Source organism: Ovis aries, chromosome 8 (genome assembly GCF_016772045.2).
Source record: "Ovis aries strain OAR_USU_Benz2616 breed Rambouillet chromosome 8, ARS-UI_Ramb_v3.0, whole genome shotgun sequence".
Taxonomy (NCBI): Eukaryota; Metazoa; Chordata; class Mammalia; order Artiodactyla; family Bovidae; genus Ovis; species Ovis aries.
The window spans coordinates 82,335,759-82,348,738 of NC_056061.1; the positions used below are offsets into that span (position 1 = coordinate 82,335,759).

The window sequence follows — 12,980 nt, forward strand, 5'->3', positions numbered from 1 at the left end:
AAGGAATCCGCCTGCCAGGGCAGGAGACGCAGGTTCGAGCCTTGGTCTGGGGTGATCCCACAGGCAGCAGAGCAGCTAAGCCCGTGTGCTGTAACTGCTGAAGCCCACATGCCCTGGAGCCTGTGCTCTGCTATGAGAAGCCCGCACTGCAGCCAAGACCCAACACAGCCGAAAATAAAGAAATAAAGGTTTCCTGGTCACATGACCGGAGAGGTGGTTTGTGAACCAGCATGGTCGTCTGTTTTATGTGACCTCCTCCCCTACGCCCGAAGCCTATGGGAGTGGGTGACCTATTCACTGAATGAAGGGGTCTTTAATGAAACCTGACGTTCCCTGGCCCCCAGCAGTGCTGTCTTCCGGTGAAGTGTGAGGAGGGGGGCGGATCTAGGGTGGGTGAGCAGAGAGACTGGCAGTCTTCGGGGTCTCAGCGGAGTGTCCAGAGATCTGAGAACGCTGACCACAGGTCATCCGGAGTAGGTCTTGATGGGAGCAAGTCCCTTAAACCTCTGTGGGATGAGGATTCTGGCCGGCTTGCCGGAATCACGCCAGTCCCTCGAGGCCAGTTACCCACCAAATTGTCTCCTGGGCCTTCTCCTGAAATAGAGGGCAGTGGGTCAGTGTGCCCACCGTCTCTGCCCCCAGCGCGTCTTCGAGCAACTTTGTGTGCCTGGACCTGCTGCACTCTGGGGACATGGAACAGAAAACAGCCGTGGGTGGTGTGGTGGGGTCCCAAGAAGGAGGATGTCTCTCCTCCTCTGAACAACAGGGTCTGCAGTGGTTGGGGTAGCCTTTCACGGGGAGGAGCCAGGGGGCTTGAGCTGCTGTCTCATTGGCCTATTTAGGGCGTTTTCATCAAACACTTGCTGTGTGAAGTGCCGGCTTGCCGGGATATGACAACCAGAGCCTAAGGAACCCCCAGTCGGCTGGGGGACACGTGCAGGGAAGGAGGCTGTTAGCTTTGTGTGTGATGAGAACTAAGAGGGAGCATCTGAGTGCTCCTCGCAGTGTCTAAGGGGCACCTGGTGGTGTCTCAGGAGAGCAGGGAAGGCTCCCTGGAGGAGATGCTGCAGACTTGACCCCAGAAGGGTGGAGAGGAGTTCTCCTGGGAAGGGGGTGGGGTGGGTGGAGACATCAAGGAGGCCCCAGCTGGTCTAGAGGGTGGGGGCAGGAAGGTGAGTGGGAAGGAAGGCCTTGCTGGTAGAAGTCCAGGGATGCCAGGGTGCTTTGGGGGAGCCACAGAGATGGCCCATAAGAGCGGCTGGACTCTGTGCTGTGTGGTGGGGAGAGGCAGGAAGTCCGTCTGCGATCAGGCGGCTCCATTAGTGGTGCTTGGAGAACCAAGCCCTGGGGGCCTTGGGAGTTAGTGGGGAGGGTGGATTTGAGAGGCTTGGGGTGTGGGCTGGGCAGGCTGCAGGCAGTATCTCAGGCTTGGAGGTCGGGGGAGGACCCTCCTGGAACCCCTAGGCTTGTTAAGAGCAGGGTGCTGGCCCTGCCCCTGAGGCCTGGCGGGGTGGGGCTGAGAGTTCCAGTTTCTGACAGGGTCCAGGTAGCTCTCTTGCTGATGGGCCGGGCTGGGTTCTGGAACCACGGCTCCAGGCTTTGGGCTCAGGTGGCAGGCGGATCCCTCAGCTGAAGGCGGGGTGCGGGGAGGTGAGGGAGAGAATAGGGAGTCCGTCTCGTGGTTGCAGCTGTCCGTTGCCCATGTCACCACCTGCGATCCTCAGTCCCCGTGTCTCACTTGCCTTCCAGGTGGCACCTCCCTGAGCTTCCTGGTTCTGGTGACAGGCTGCACATCCGTGGGCAGAATCCCAGAGGCCGAGATCTACAAAATCACCGCCACCGACTTTTACCCTCTCCAGGAAGAGGCCAAGGAGGAGGACCGCCTCGCAGCCTTGCGGAAGATCCTCAACTCAGGGGTCTTCTACTTCTCCTGGCCCAACGATGGGTCTTGCTTCGACCTCACCGTCCGGGCGCAGAAGCAGGGCGACGACAGCTCCGAGTGGGGGAACTCCTTCTTCTGGTGAGGCCCTGGTCCTCTGCCCCGGCTCACACGGAGGGCGGGCTCTGATGAGCACCTGCGTCTTCTGTCTCTTAGCATCAGCCCCGGGCACGTGGGTTACCTGCGGGAGCTGTGATTGGTGCCCACGCTCTCTGCACCATGAGAGGAAAACTAGCCCCCGCTGGCATCAGGGAGGGTGTTCAGTGTGGTCTTATGTAGACTCCGGGAGGAAAATCTGCTCCGTAACTAAGGAGCACAAGTGCCGCCATCTGCCGGTGCTCCCTGAGTGCCTGGGCCTGTGCTTAGCGCCTCCCTGGTCCCCTCAGTTCTCGTGGTGATCCTCCAGCGTACAGACGTTTGTAAAGCAGGCACTCTTCTAAGTTCTCTGTGGGTCATAACTCACATACTCCTCATAGGAAACAATGAGGTAGGGTCTGTTATTCCCATTTTACAGGTGAGGAGACTGAGGCTTGAATGAGGCAGGGAATTTGAACCCAGGCATCCTGGCTCCAGGTCCCAGGCTGTTAATCCCACAACCAAACCTGTCGGTTTCAGTGGCAGAGCCGAGTCATCCTGCCAAGGTGATGGGCAGTAATGGGCCCCTTCGGAGACCAGCGGGGTGTGGATGACGCCTAAATGTGTCAGTTGTCACCCTTTGTGGGCCCTGGGGGTTATGACCTTTGACAGGTCCTATGGAAGACCAGGGGTGGGGCGTGGTGATTTGCATACAATGGAGCTGCTCCCTTCAGATTTACCAGGAGATTTGAGCCAGAAGCAGAAGTGATGAAAGTCCCGCTGTAGGAATTGTTCAGAGATGTCTCACAGGACGGGGTGTTCTTGGTTCCAATGCTGGCCTTCGGGGCCTTTCCAGCCCTGAGTCAGGGCTGATGAGCCATCTTTGTGCCCTGTTTGTTCCTTCCTCCCTTTGCCCAGAGGAGGTCACAGGTTTCATCACCTGTTAAGTGTACTTTCCTTGGCGCTTGGGACCCCACAGGTGAGTTCCTGACTTCCACTTGGAGAAAGAGGGGTTCACAGTGTCCTTGTGTACGTGCCCATGCTCCCTGTCCCCCAGATCCCCTTAGGTTCTCTGGTTATGTGGGGTTTGGGAGAGTAGTAGCGTGCTCAGACGTCAAGGACGTGAATCTTGTTAAAAATGCAGATTCTGATTGAGCAGGACTGGGCTGGGGCCTGAGACTGCATTTCCAGCAAGCAGCCAACGGTGGTGCCAGGGCCGCTGGTTCAAGGACCACACTCTGGATATCAGGTCCGGCGGACGGTGCGCCAGACGGTGTGTCTGAATCACTAGCTCCGTTTTGTGGGTGTCTGTGCTCCTGAAGGGAGCCAAGCTCAGGGACGCAGGGGTTGTGGATTATGAAGGGGTCTTTGTTGGGCCACAGGGCCGTTTTCAGCTGGGACTGCCCGATGAGCCGAGGCTAGAGGTCTCAGAAGCTGTAACAAGCCTTGAATGCCTGGGGAATCTGCATCACCCTTTGTACCTACTCTTCCCAGGCCTCCTTGTGCCAGCTCTGTGGTTGGAGATTTGAGGTACACAGGGAAGAGAAAGACAAAGCAGGGAATCACCGAGTGAAGACTGAGAGGGACTTGGGAAGGGGGAGGCCCCGGATGGACTCTGGACTGTCTCTAGTTGGCCAGGAGAAGCCAGCTCTGGAGGGTGCATGGTGTTTGGGCTCAGGGCATCCCCCGTGGAGCTGACCACAACTGAGTCAGGCCCGGCTGCGTGGTCACGGGCTTGATTGCCTGAACCCACCATTAGGGGTGCTGGGTTCAAGGTCTGAGCCCACATCTGGAGTCAGATGAGGTCAGCAATGGACGTGGCTGGTGCATGAGAGTGAGGGTTTGGTGGGTGAAGGCATTTTTCTGGGTGGTTACTGTTCTCCACCGATAACTGCTTCCTGGTACAATCAAGTCCTGGAAGGAGATGCAAGCTCTTTTCCTTTATAGGTTTGAGTCTCTTCCTTCAAGGTTATGAGCCGTCCTCCTACAGGAGTCAGGCCAGTGTGACTACATCAGGGATTGTTTAGAGTTGTCTGTTTAGCAGAAGGTTGCTTTGACCCCTGCTGACTGATGGCAGCCATCACTGTGTGGCTGGAAGTCCCTGGAACATTCTGGGACCTTCCCTTGATACAGATTTAATACTTGGGTTACTAAAGTTGATTTAGTGCAGATGTGAGAGTTGGACCGTAAAGAAGGCTGAGCACCAAAGAACTGATGCTTTCAAACTATGATGCTGGAGAAGACTCTTGAGAGTCCCTTGGACAGCAAGGAGATCCAACCAGTTAATCCTAAAAGAAATCAACCCTGAATATTCATTGGAAGGATTGATGCTGAAGCTGGAGCTCCAGTGCTCTGGCCACCTGATGCAAAGGGCTGACTCTTTGGAAAAGACTCTGATGCTGGGAGGGATTGAGGGCAGGAGGAGAAGGGGACGACAGAGGATGAGATGGTGGATGGCATCACCAACTCGATGGACATGAGTTTGAGCAAGCTCGGGGAGATGGTGATGGGCAGGGAAGCCTGGTGTGCTGCAGTCCATAGGGTCACAAGGAGTCAGACATGACTGAGCCGCTGAACAACAATAAAGTTGGTTCATCAGCTGAATTTCAGAGAGGGATTCAGAAGAGGAGAATGTGTTTTTGTAAAGTTGATGCTTTGTGCTCATCGTTCTCAGGCAGCTCAGCACCCTGGAGTGAGAGCTCAGACGTGGCCCTGCTTCCCGGGGGGCGGTGTGTCCCTTAGTGCCCACGTGGCCATGTCAGGGAGGAGGCTGCCTGAGAGTGGGGAGCGGCTGCTCTTGCCGCTTGGAGAAGCCGCCTGGGATGTCAGAGCTCCCAGCACATTGCTCCAGAAACGAGGGCGCTGCGTCTTTGATGAGGGCTCGGGGCAGGAATGGTGCTGCTGTTTTAAATACATAGCACGCTGTGATCTAGACGAGCTCACTACACTGTGGGGGTCCCTGCCTAAGGGGAGCATGTTAAGGATCTCAGAACCACACAGCTCGGGTCCCCTGGGTGAAGCGTGTAGAGTCTGGAAGCAGCCTGAGGTTCATACCACTCCAATCCCCACTTCTCAGCCATCACCTGCTCAGTAAGCTCCCGTGGGTGTCGGGGAGGCAAGTGAGACACGAGAGCCAGTGTGACTGTGAGCAGGTGCGGCTCTATAGGTAGGGCCTTCGGTGGGAGAGGCTTGGGCTGAAGAGCACAGCTTCCATGCCATGCTGCCGCTTACCTGGCTCTGTGACCTTGGGTAAACATTTCTCCTCTGTGCCTCAGTTTCTTCATCTGTAAAATGGGGTGAATGATAATGCCTATACCTAGGCCGATAGAGGATGAAATGAGTCGATCCGTCCCAAAGCACTTAGAATAGAGCTCAGTGCCCTTGCTAAACACTGGCTATTATCCCATGAAGATCACCATGGACGCCAGAGACCCAGAACCATCCGCTAGGTTTGGGGAGGAAGTACTGGAACTTTAAGTTTTATGTTCATCTCTTCCTTTTTATTTAATTCCCATTGCTTTGTAATGCTCTCATCGTGTTCACCTTGTGGGATCTGTATAATTTAAATACGCATGCATATATTTAATTATTTTTATCATTTGTTATTTATCATTATTCTTTCATCATAAAACATGATTAAATTTTTACTGAAGGGATTTGTGTTCAAAAACTGCAGAAGGCAGTGGTGTAAACAGAGGCACCTTTGTGGTTCCCTGAAAGCCCAGCAACTGGCTGACACCCACACCTGGGCACCTGGATGCCCGTCACGGCTGCTGATGCCTGGGAGCAGCCCTTTCCCGCTGCCCGCGTCCTGGGGGCCCTGCCGTTTGGGGTGCCTCTAGAGCACGTGGACATCCTTGCTGCGTGTCCCGAGTGTGGCGTTCACGGGGCGTGTGCAGTGCAGGAATACGGCCCCCAGGCGCCTCCCCTGCTTGCTACGGGTGCAGTGCTTCCTGGAGGGTGTGAGGCGGCCCGAGTCACCGTGGCTCCGTTTTGCAGGAACCAGCTGCTGCACGTGCCCCTGAGGCGGCACCAGGTGAACTGCTGTGACTGGCTGCTGAAGGTCATCTGCGGGGTGGTGGCCATCCGCACGGTATATGCCTCTCACAAGCAGGCCAAGGCCTGCCTCATCTCCCGCATCAGCTGCGAGCGTGCCGGCGCTCGCTTCCACACCCGCGGCGTGAACGACGACGGCCACGTGTCCAACTTCGTGGAGACGGAGCAGGTCAGTGCCCAGGCCAGCCCGGGGTCCCCAGTGGCTCAGAGTGGATGCACCCACTCGAAGCAAATGTGTTTCCACTCGGGGTGTTGGGGGCAGTTTCTGATGAGCGTGGCTCCTCACTCTCCCAGGAGGACAGAAAGCATCCCTGGGGCTGTGTCTGCAAGCATGGCCTCTGGTTTGCATGGTGTTCTCTTTCTTGATTCTCTTCTCATGCTGGAAAAACATGGCTTACCTGGGGTAATTGCAGCTAAAAAGCAGCAGGAATTTTTGCTGTGATCAGGAAGGGTGGTGGTTATTCAGAGAGCAGCTGATGGATAAACCAATAGGATTTGAAAATCTTTTTAAGACAAAAGTAAATAGATGAATGGGCTTTCCAGGTGGCTCAGTGGTAAAGAATGTGCCTGCAATGCAGGAGACGTGGGTTTGATCCCTGGTTTGAGAAGATCCCCTTGCAAAAGGAAACAGCAATTCACTCCAGTATTCTTGCCTGGAGAATCCCACGGACAGAGGATCCTGGCAGGCTCTAGTCGTGAAAGAGTTGGACGTGGCTTAGCAACTAAACAGGAAACAATATAAGTAGATGAGTAATGGCAGGATGAGAGAAGAAAGTTATATTTCATTCTTGATCTGCTGAGGCTTCATCCTAGAAGCAAGTCTTAGCAGCTGAGGTTTGTGAAAGTTCTGTTGGGCATCAGTTGCTTTCAGCTCCGTGGAGTAGAATCATCTGCTTAATCTCTTACTGACTTCATCCCCCTAAATTCTGTTCTCATTCCCAGAGATGCTTTATTTATTTCTGTTTTTTGCTACCACGTGATTTGTAGGATAATACCACCATGTAGACTGGCAGTGGAGTAAGTCATGAGGGAAAGTCCGTGAAAGGCACGTGTGCGGTGTTGCTGTGCGTGTCGAGCTGCAAACAGCCCGTGTCTAGTTAGTGGAGATGTGACTTCGCATCCCCTCTTACTACTGCAGCTGCACCAGGTGGCTCCTACCAGGACTTGAGCGGTTTAATTCAGACAGGTTTGAGTCCCTGCCCCTGGTGTGTGAGCTGCAGCTGCCTGGGCTTTCTGAAGGCACAGTTCGTGGGAGGGTTCTCTAAGGGTCATGCTGAGTAGGAGGACCTCAGTCAGCAGCCTGAAGATGAGTCACAGGGGCAGATTCTTGCCTGTGACTTCTGTTTTCCCACTGTCTGCTCTCCTGGACATAGATGAGGCTGGTAAGTGAACACCTGGTTAAAAATGACAGAGGATGGGCCTTCACTGGGTGGTCCAGTGGCTAAGACCCTGCACTCCCAACTCAGGGGCCCTGGGTTCAATCCCTGGTCAGGGGACTAGATCCCACGTGCCGCAACTAGGACCAGGCACACGCAGAAATATTTTTTAAAAACGGAGAGAGGAAACATAGCCCCCATCTCCTCTCTTATAACCATGAGGTTTTTTAAAAAATAAGTATGTTTGGTTTTGGCTGCCTCAGGTCATATTAGTCATGGCGTGTGGCGGTATATGGGCTCCTCTGGGTTTGCAGGTGTTTCTCTAGTTGCAGCATGCTGGCTTAGTTGCCCTGAGACATGTGCAATCTGAGTTCCCCAACCAGGGACTGAACCCACGTCCCCTGTATTGGAAGGCAGATTCTTAACCACTGGACCACCAGGGAAGTCCCTCAACCAGGGTTTTTTTTTTTTTTAATTGGGGCCCCATCTACTGTGTCTTGTCAAGGAAGTCATTGGGAAAGCAACTGCCCTCCTGATCACTGTCCGTTCCTGAAAGATAAGACATTTAAACACTGAAAATGTCAAGAAGATGGTGGTACTTCCCTGGAGCTGTTGTAACAAGTACCACAAATTGCGGGGCAGGGGGGGAGCTGGGGGTGGGGGGTGCTTAAAGCAGCTGAAATGCATTGTCTCTCAGTTTTGGAAGCTAGAGTCCGAAATCAGGGCGTGGGCAGAGCCGTGCCCCTCTGGAGCCTTGGGGGAGGGTCCACCTCTCCTTGTCCAGCTTCAGATGGCCCAGCCATGGCAGCATCGCGCCAGTCTCTCTCTCTCCCTCCATGTGGCTCTTCTCCCCTTTCCAGGACACCAGGCAGGTTGGATGATGGTGTCCTACCCCAACCTGACCGTGCTTACCTAATTGTACCTGCAGTGACTCTTCTGTCCACATCAGGTCACGTCTGCAGTGCTGGGGGTTAGGACGTCAGCATATCCTTTATGGGTGGGGGGACACAATTCAGTCCATTGCAAGAGCGTCATCTGACCTTAGCAGATTAGGACTCTGCTTTAAATGCAGTAATACACTGAGCTGTATGAGAAATCCCTATAGTCGTTGCTTTTCTTATTTCTCTATAGACAGGGCTTGAGCCTCTGATCTTTGTTTCATCTAAGGTGCCTGGTGACTTGCATTGGTCCCCCCGTGGGCCCAGTTTCTGGGCAACAAATCTGGAGTTTTGTCGCCTCCAGTACCACGTGGCGGCCCAGCGAGGCTTTAGAGATGACCGCACCTGCCCCACGGCTCCTGGTGTCTGCAGCCCTGTGATTTCATTTTCACAGACCCAGACGGGGCAGGAGGTTGTGGGCTGGCAGCCAGGGCAGTTCCTCATGGGGTGTGTCCATTTCAGGCTGCTCTGCAGGGGCCCTGTGCTCTCCACCATGGAAGGGAGGAGCTGGGGATGGTTCACGCCCATCGGGGGCCCCCCCACCCCTGAACAGCTCGACTACCCTGGCATGTGGGGGAGAAGGGGACACCGGGGAGGAGTCGGTTTCCAGAGCCGATGCCAGGAGCATCCTCATTGGCAACTGGATGTACATCCTTAGTTTGATCCTGAACCTGCTGGCTGGGGACACTGCAGGAAGGAAACAAAGCAGCTGGCCCCTCGCAGGCAGGCGTCTGTATCTTGGGGCTGTCTCCCAGGGTGAGTGGTCAGTGCTCAGCTGCCAGCCTCCTGCCTGGAGAGAGACAAGAAAGATAGCAGAGCAGGTGGGGGCAGGGAGAGGTCTGTGTGCTAGGAGGAGCCTGGAGCCGTAGCGGAAGTCCCACGGGGCGAGAGGAAGACAAGGTGTTGCTTGCTTGCTGACCTGGCATCTAGAGAAACGGCAAGGTCTGAAACCCCATGTCCGCACCCAAGGGTGGCAGGTGGCGGCTTTGGTTGGTACTGAGCCTGAGGCAGGAAGGCGCCCTAACTCTGGCGGCTCAGCCCCTTGTGATGCCGGTGGGTCACCTCCAGCCTGTGTCCCCTGCTAATGGGCTGGGAGGGGGCTCCCGTAGCAGACGCCTGAGGGCGGTTAACGGGCCGTGGTGCCCCCGTCGTCCAGACAAGGGATGGGGAGAGATGGAGCTGGCTGGATCCGCGATGCGGAGACTCTTGATAGCAAATGGGCTTCTCCTGAATCAGACTCTTGGGAAGCCAGAAAAGGGAGGTGTTTCAAACCACCCACTCCTGCCTTTTAAGTTTTTTCTCTCAGAGGAAAGAGCAGTCCTTCTCCATCAAGGCAGGCTATGTGTGTGTGCACTCTGTGGGTAGGGGGCTTTTGTTGGGGGGGGGGGTGGGAGGCATGCCAGCATATGTATGCTGTGTACATGCTTATGTGCACACGTGTATTCATTGTGTGTGCATTTGTGCTCTGGACACACATCAGTGTGCAGGTGTGGATGGCATCTTGGTCTCCTTGGCGACAGGGAGGAAGGGTCTGGAGTCTTGGCCACTCAGCTGGAGGACTTGCCTGGTGGGCATGTTCTGCCACCGTGACTCAGCCCAGAAGGTCCCCTCGTCTACCCGAAGAAAGCAAAAGCTAAAGCTAAATATTTGGCTCCTGAAGATAAGGCCGCTGATTAATCAGGGAGGTCGGGAGGGATGTGAGTGCAGACCTGGAAAGAACTGATTTGCAAACACCTCATCCTGCAACAGAAGTTCAGCCGAAAGCCTTGTAGAGAAAAGCATCAGTCCCACTGGCGAGTCTTCCTGCTGTCCCTTTCTCTTGGGGGTTGTTGGGTCGCTGCTCCCACCTCTCTGTGAAAGAGGGCATGCAGGTGCCAGGTCCAGGGGTCCCAGGCCTGGCCTCGAGCCACACTCTGCCGTGACTCCCCCTTCCTGAAGTCCCGCCTGCTCTGTGGCACCCCCGCCTCTGTCTTCCCCCACTAGATTCCCTCTCCTGCCTGCAGCCTGAGCCCTGCCCGACTCACCCCCTCCCCTGCAGGGCCTCATCCACACCTCTGTGACCCAGGTGATGCAAACTCTGTTGAGAGAGGGAAACCGAGGCTCAGGTGGTTAAAGAACATAGCCAAGGCCACCCCACAATCAGATGAGACCCAGGTTGGTGGTGTCCCAGAGCCCGCAAGCTCACCTGTGTTCACCCTTCATCTTGCCTCCCCTTCCCTCTGCCAGGTACCCGCTGTTAAAATTACCTTTGTGAAGCTAGGCCACAGGTGTTGAATCTCCCACTAGTGTCAAAACATGTGTTCTTTCACCCAGAAAGGAAAGCCCTGCAAATCCGTCACTACTGGGTGACAGTCGGGGCTGTCCTGTCATCTTGGGAACCAAGAACGGGTGTTCCTGACGGCAGGATGGGGCACAGAGCGGGGTATTTTCATGCGGGAGGAGGAATGGAGGAATCTGGAGGCATCTTTCTTTCCTGCCCCAGGCATGGGGTCTGCAGTGCTGGGACTGCCTGTGGGGGGTTTTCCTGAAGCTAGTTCTGTGCAAGTTCCAGCTCAGGAGGGGCGTGGTCTAACGTTGGAAGCAGTGCTTTTAGCGCTTGTTAAATAAAGTGAAGGTGGCTTAACGGTAAAGAATCTGCCTGCCAGAGCAGGAGACACGGGTTCAATCCCTGGGTCGGGAAGATCCCCTGAAGAAGGAAATGACAACTCACTCCAGTTTTCTTGCCTGGGAAACCCCATGGACCAAGGAGCCGGGCGGACTGCAGCCCATGGGGTTGCAAAGAGTCAGACACCACTGAGTGACTAAAATAACAAAATAAAGTGAAGGGTAATAGTTCCTTGAAAGCGAACGTGTTAGTAGCTCAGTCATGTCCAACTCTTTACGACCCCTTGGACTGTAACCTGCCAGGCTCCTCTGTGCATGGAAATCTCCAGGCAAGAACACTGGAGGGGGTTGCCATTCCCTCCTCCAGGGGATCGTCCCGACCCAGGGATTGAACCTAGGTCTCCTGCATTACAGGCAGATTCTATACCATCTGAGCCACCAGGGAAGTCCTTAGCATACACCAAATCCTGGGCTCGGTTACGAGTTGCCTTTACGTGGAGACGTTGGCCAGATTGGTGATCTCTCAAGAGTCTGGACGTGTGCGTGGTTGTATGCATTTAATCTCCTTGTAGCCAACAGTACTTTAAACAGCCTGCTACTTTCTTCTGCTTTTGTCAGTAAAACAGTGGCGGGTAACCCACTTGCTGGTGATCAGTATCTGGAAACAGACAAGTTCTTAACCCAGTGCATTTTTTCCTTTGGAGATGAAGGGATAGAGTTTCAGCCCAACCTAATGACGACCAGGCTCCTGTGGTTCCTGTAGTCCAGGGAACCTTCACGTCTAATGTTCAGGTCCTCCACTGCAGAATTACTAATGCATGTGTGATCTGAGCGTGATCTAGCCGCATGGAAAGCTACTCTGTGAGGGAGCAGGCTGGTAAGAAATAGAAAGAGCCAGCGGCATCGCCCAGGCCAGCCCTGCCAGGCCAGGGTAGAGTTACCCAGATAAAGGGCAGCAACTGATAGCTGCCGTAGCCTCCCCCTCGTGATGCTCAGGACCGTACTTTTTGTCCGTTTAGACCTCCCTGGTGCTAGAGCATCCGTGGGGGCCCGCAGGCAGGTGAAGAGTTGGTACGCCCTGAAGGAACTGTGTGCGGTGGGGGTCGGGGTCGGGGGAGACACTTTAACTTGTAAGAATCGCCTGTGTCCTGCAGGTGCTGTCACCCTGGAAGCTTGTGGAAGGGGTGTATGTGGAAGCTTGTGGAAGGGGTGTGTGTGTGTGGAAGCTTGTGGAAGGGGTGTGTGTGTGTGGAAGCTTATGGAAGGGGTATGTGTGTGTGGAAGGTGTGTGTGTGTGTAAGCTTAAGGGGTGTGTGTGTGTAAGTTGTGGAAGGTGTGTTGTGTGTGGAAGGGGTGTGTGTGGAAGGGGTGTGTGTGTGGAAGGGGTGTGTGTATGTGTGTAAGCTTGTGGAAGGTGTGTGTGTGTGGAAGGTATGGTGTGTGTGTGTGGAAGTTGTGGAAGGTGTGTGTGTGTGGAAGGGGTGTGTGTATGTGTGTAAATTGTGGAAGGTGTGTGTGTGTGTAAGGTGTGGTGTGTGTGTGTGGAAGGGGTGTGTGTATGTGTGTAAGCTTGTGGAAGGTGTGTGTGTGGAAGGTGTGTGTGTGTAAGCTTGTGGAAGGCGTGTGTGTGTAAGGTTGCAGAAGGAGTGTGTGTGTGTGTGTGTGTGTGTGTGTGTGTGTGTGTGTGTGTGGACTCTGTGACACAGTTAGGCACACAGCGGCGTGGGGCCGGGACCGACTGTGAGGTCAGGTCGAGTCTGGATCGCGCAGTCAGGTGCTGCCAGCCGGGCTTTGCGCCACCGCTGGTCCCTTTCACTTCCTCTGGTCCTTTTCCAGGGGCGCCTGGTACTTGGCTGGCTGACTGGCTGACAGTCGAGGGCTTCCAGGAAGGTCTTAGTTAAGTCCCAGAGCCCATCTGCTTCTGTTCCTGAAGCTGGTGGGGAGGGGACTGCGGGGCTTTTCGGGGAAGGCGGGTCAGGTTGTGGGAACTCC

At 54.9% G+C, this 12,980-nt stretch overlaps 1 protein-coding gene across 5 annotated transcripts in view; it reads left to right on the plus strand.

Annotated features, from left to right (window-relative positions):
* SYNJ2 (synaptojanin 2) overlaps positions 1-12,980 on the plus strand; it is a 103,975-nt gene that overhangs the window by 44,383 nt on the left and 46,612 nt on the right. For 2 of the 5 annotated variants that reach the window (XM_027972620.3, XM_060419297.1), the window contains exons 3-4: positions 1,750-2,020; positions 6,014-6,239. In XM_027972620.3, coding sequence (XP_027828421.2) covers positions 1,750-2,020; positions 6,014-6,239 — 497 coding nt within the window. Of the gene's footprint in view, positions 1-1,749; positions 2,021-6,013; positions 6,240-12,802; positions 12,925-12,980 lie in introns of those variants that run through there. The other 3 variants (XM_042253670.2, XM_042253669.2, XM_042253671.2) reach the window with 3 other exon arrangements.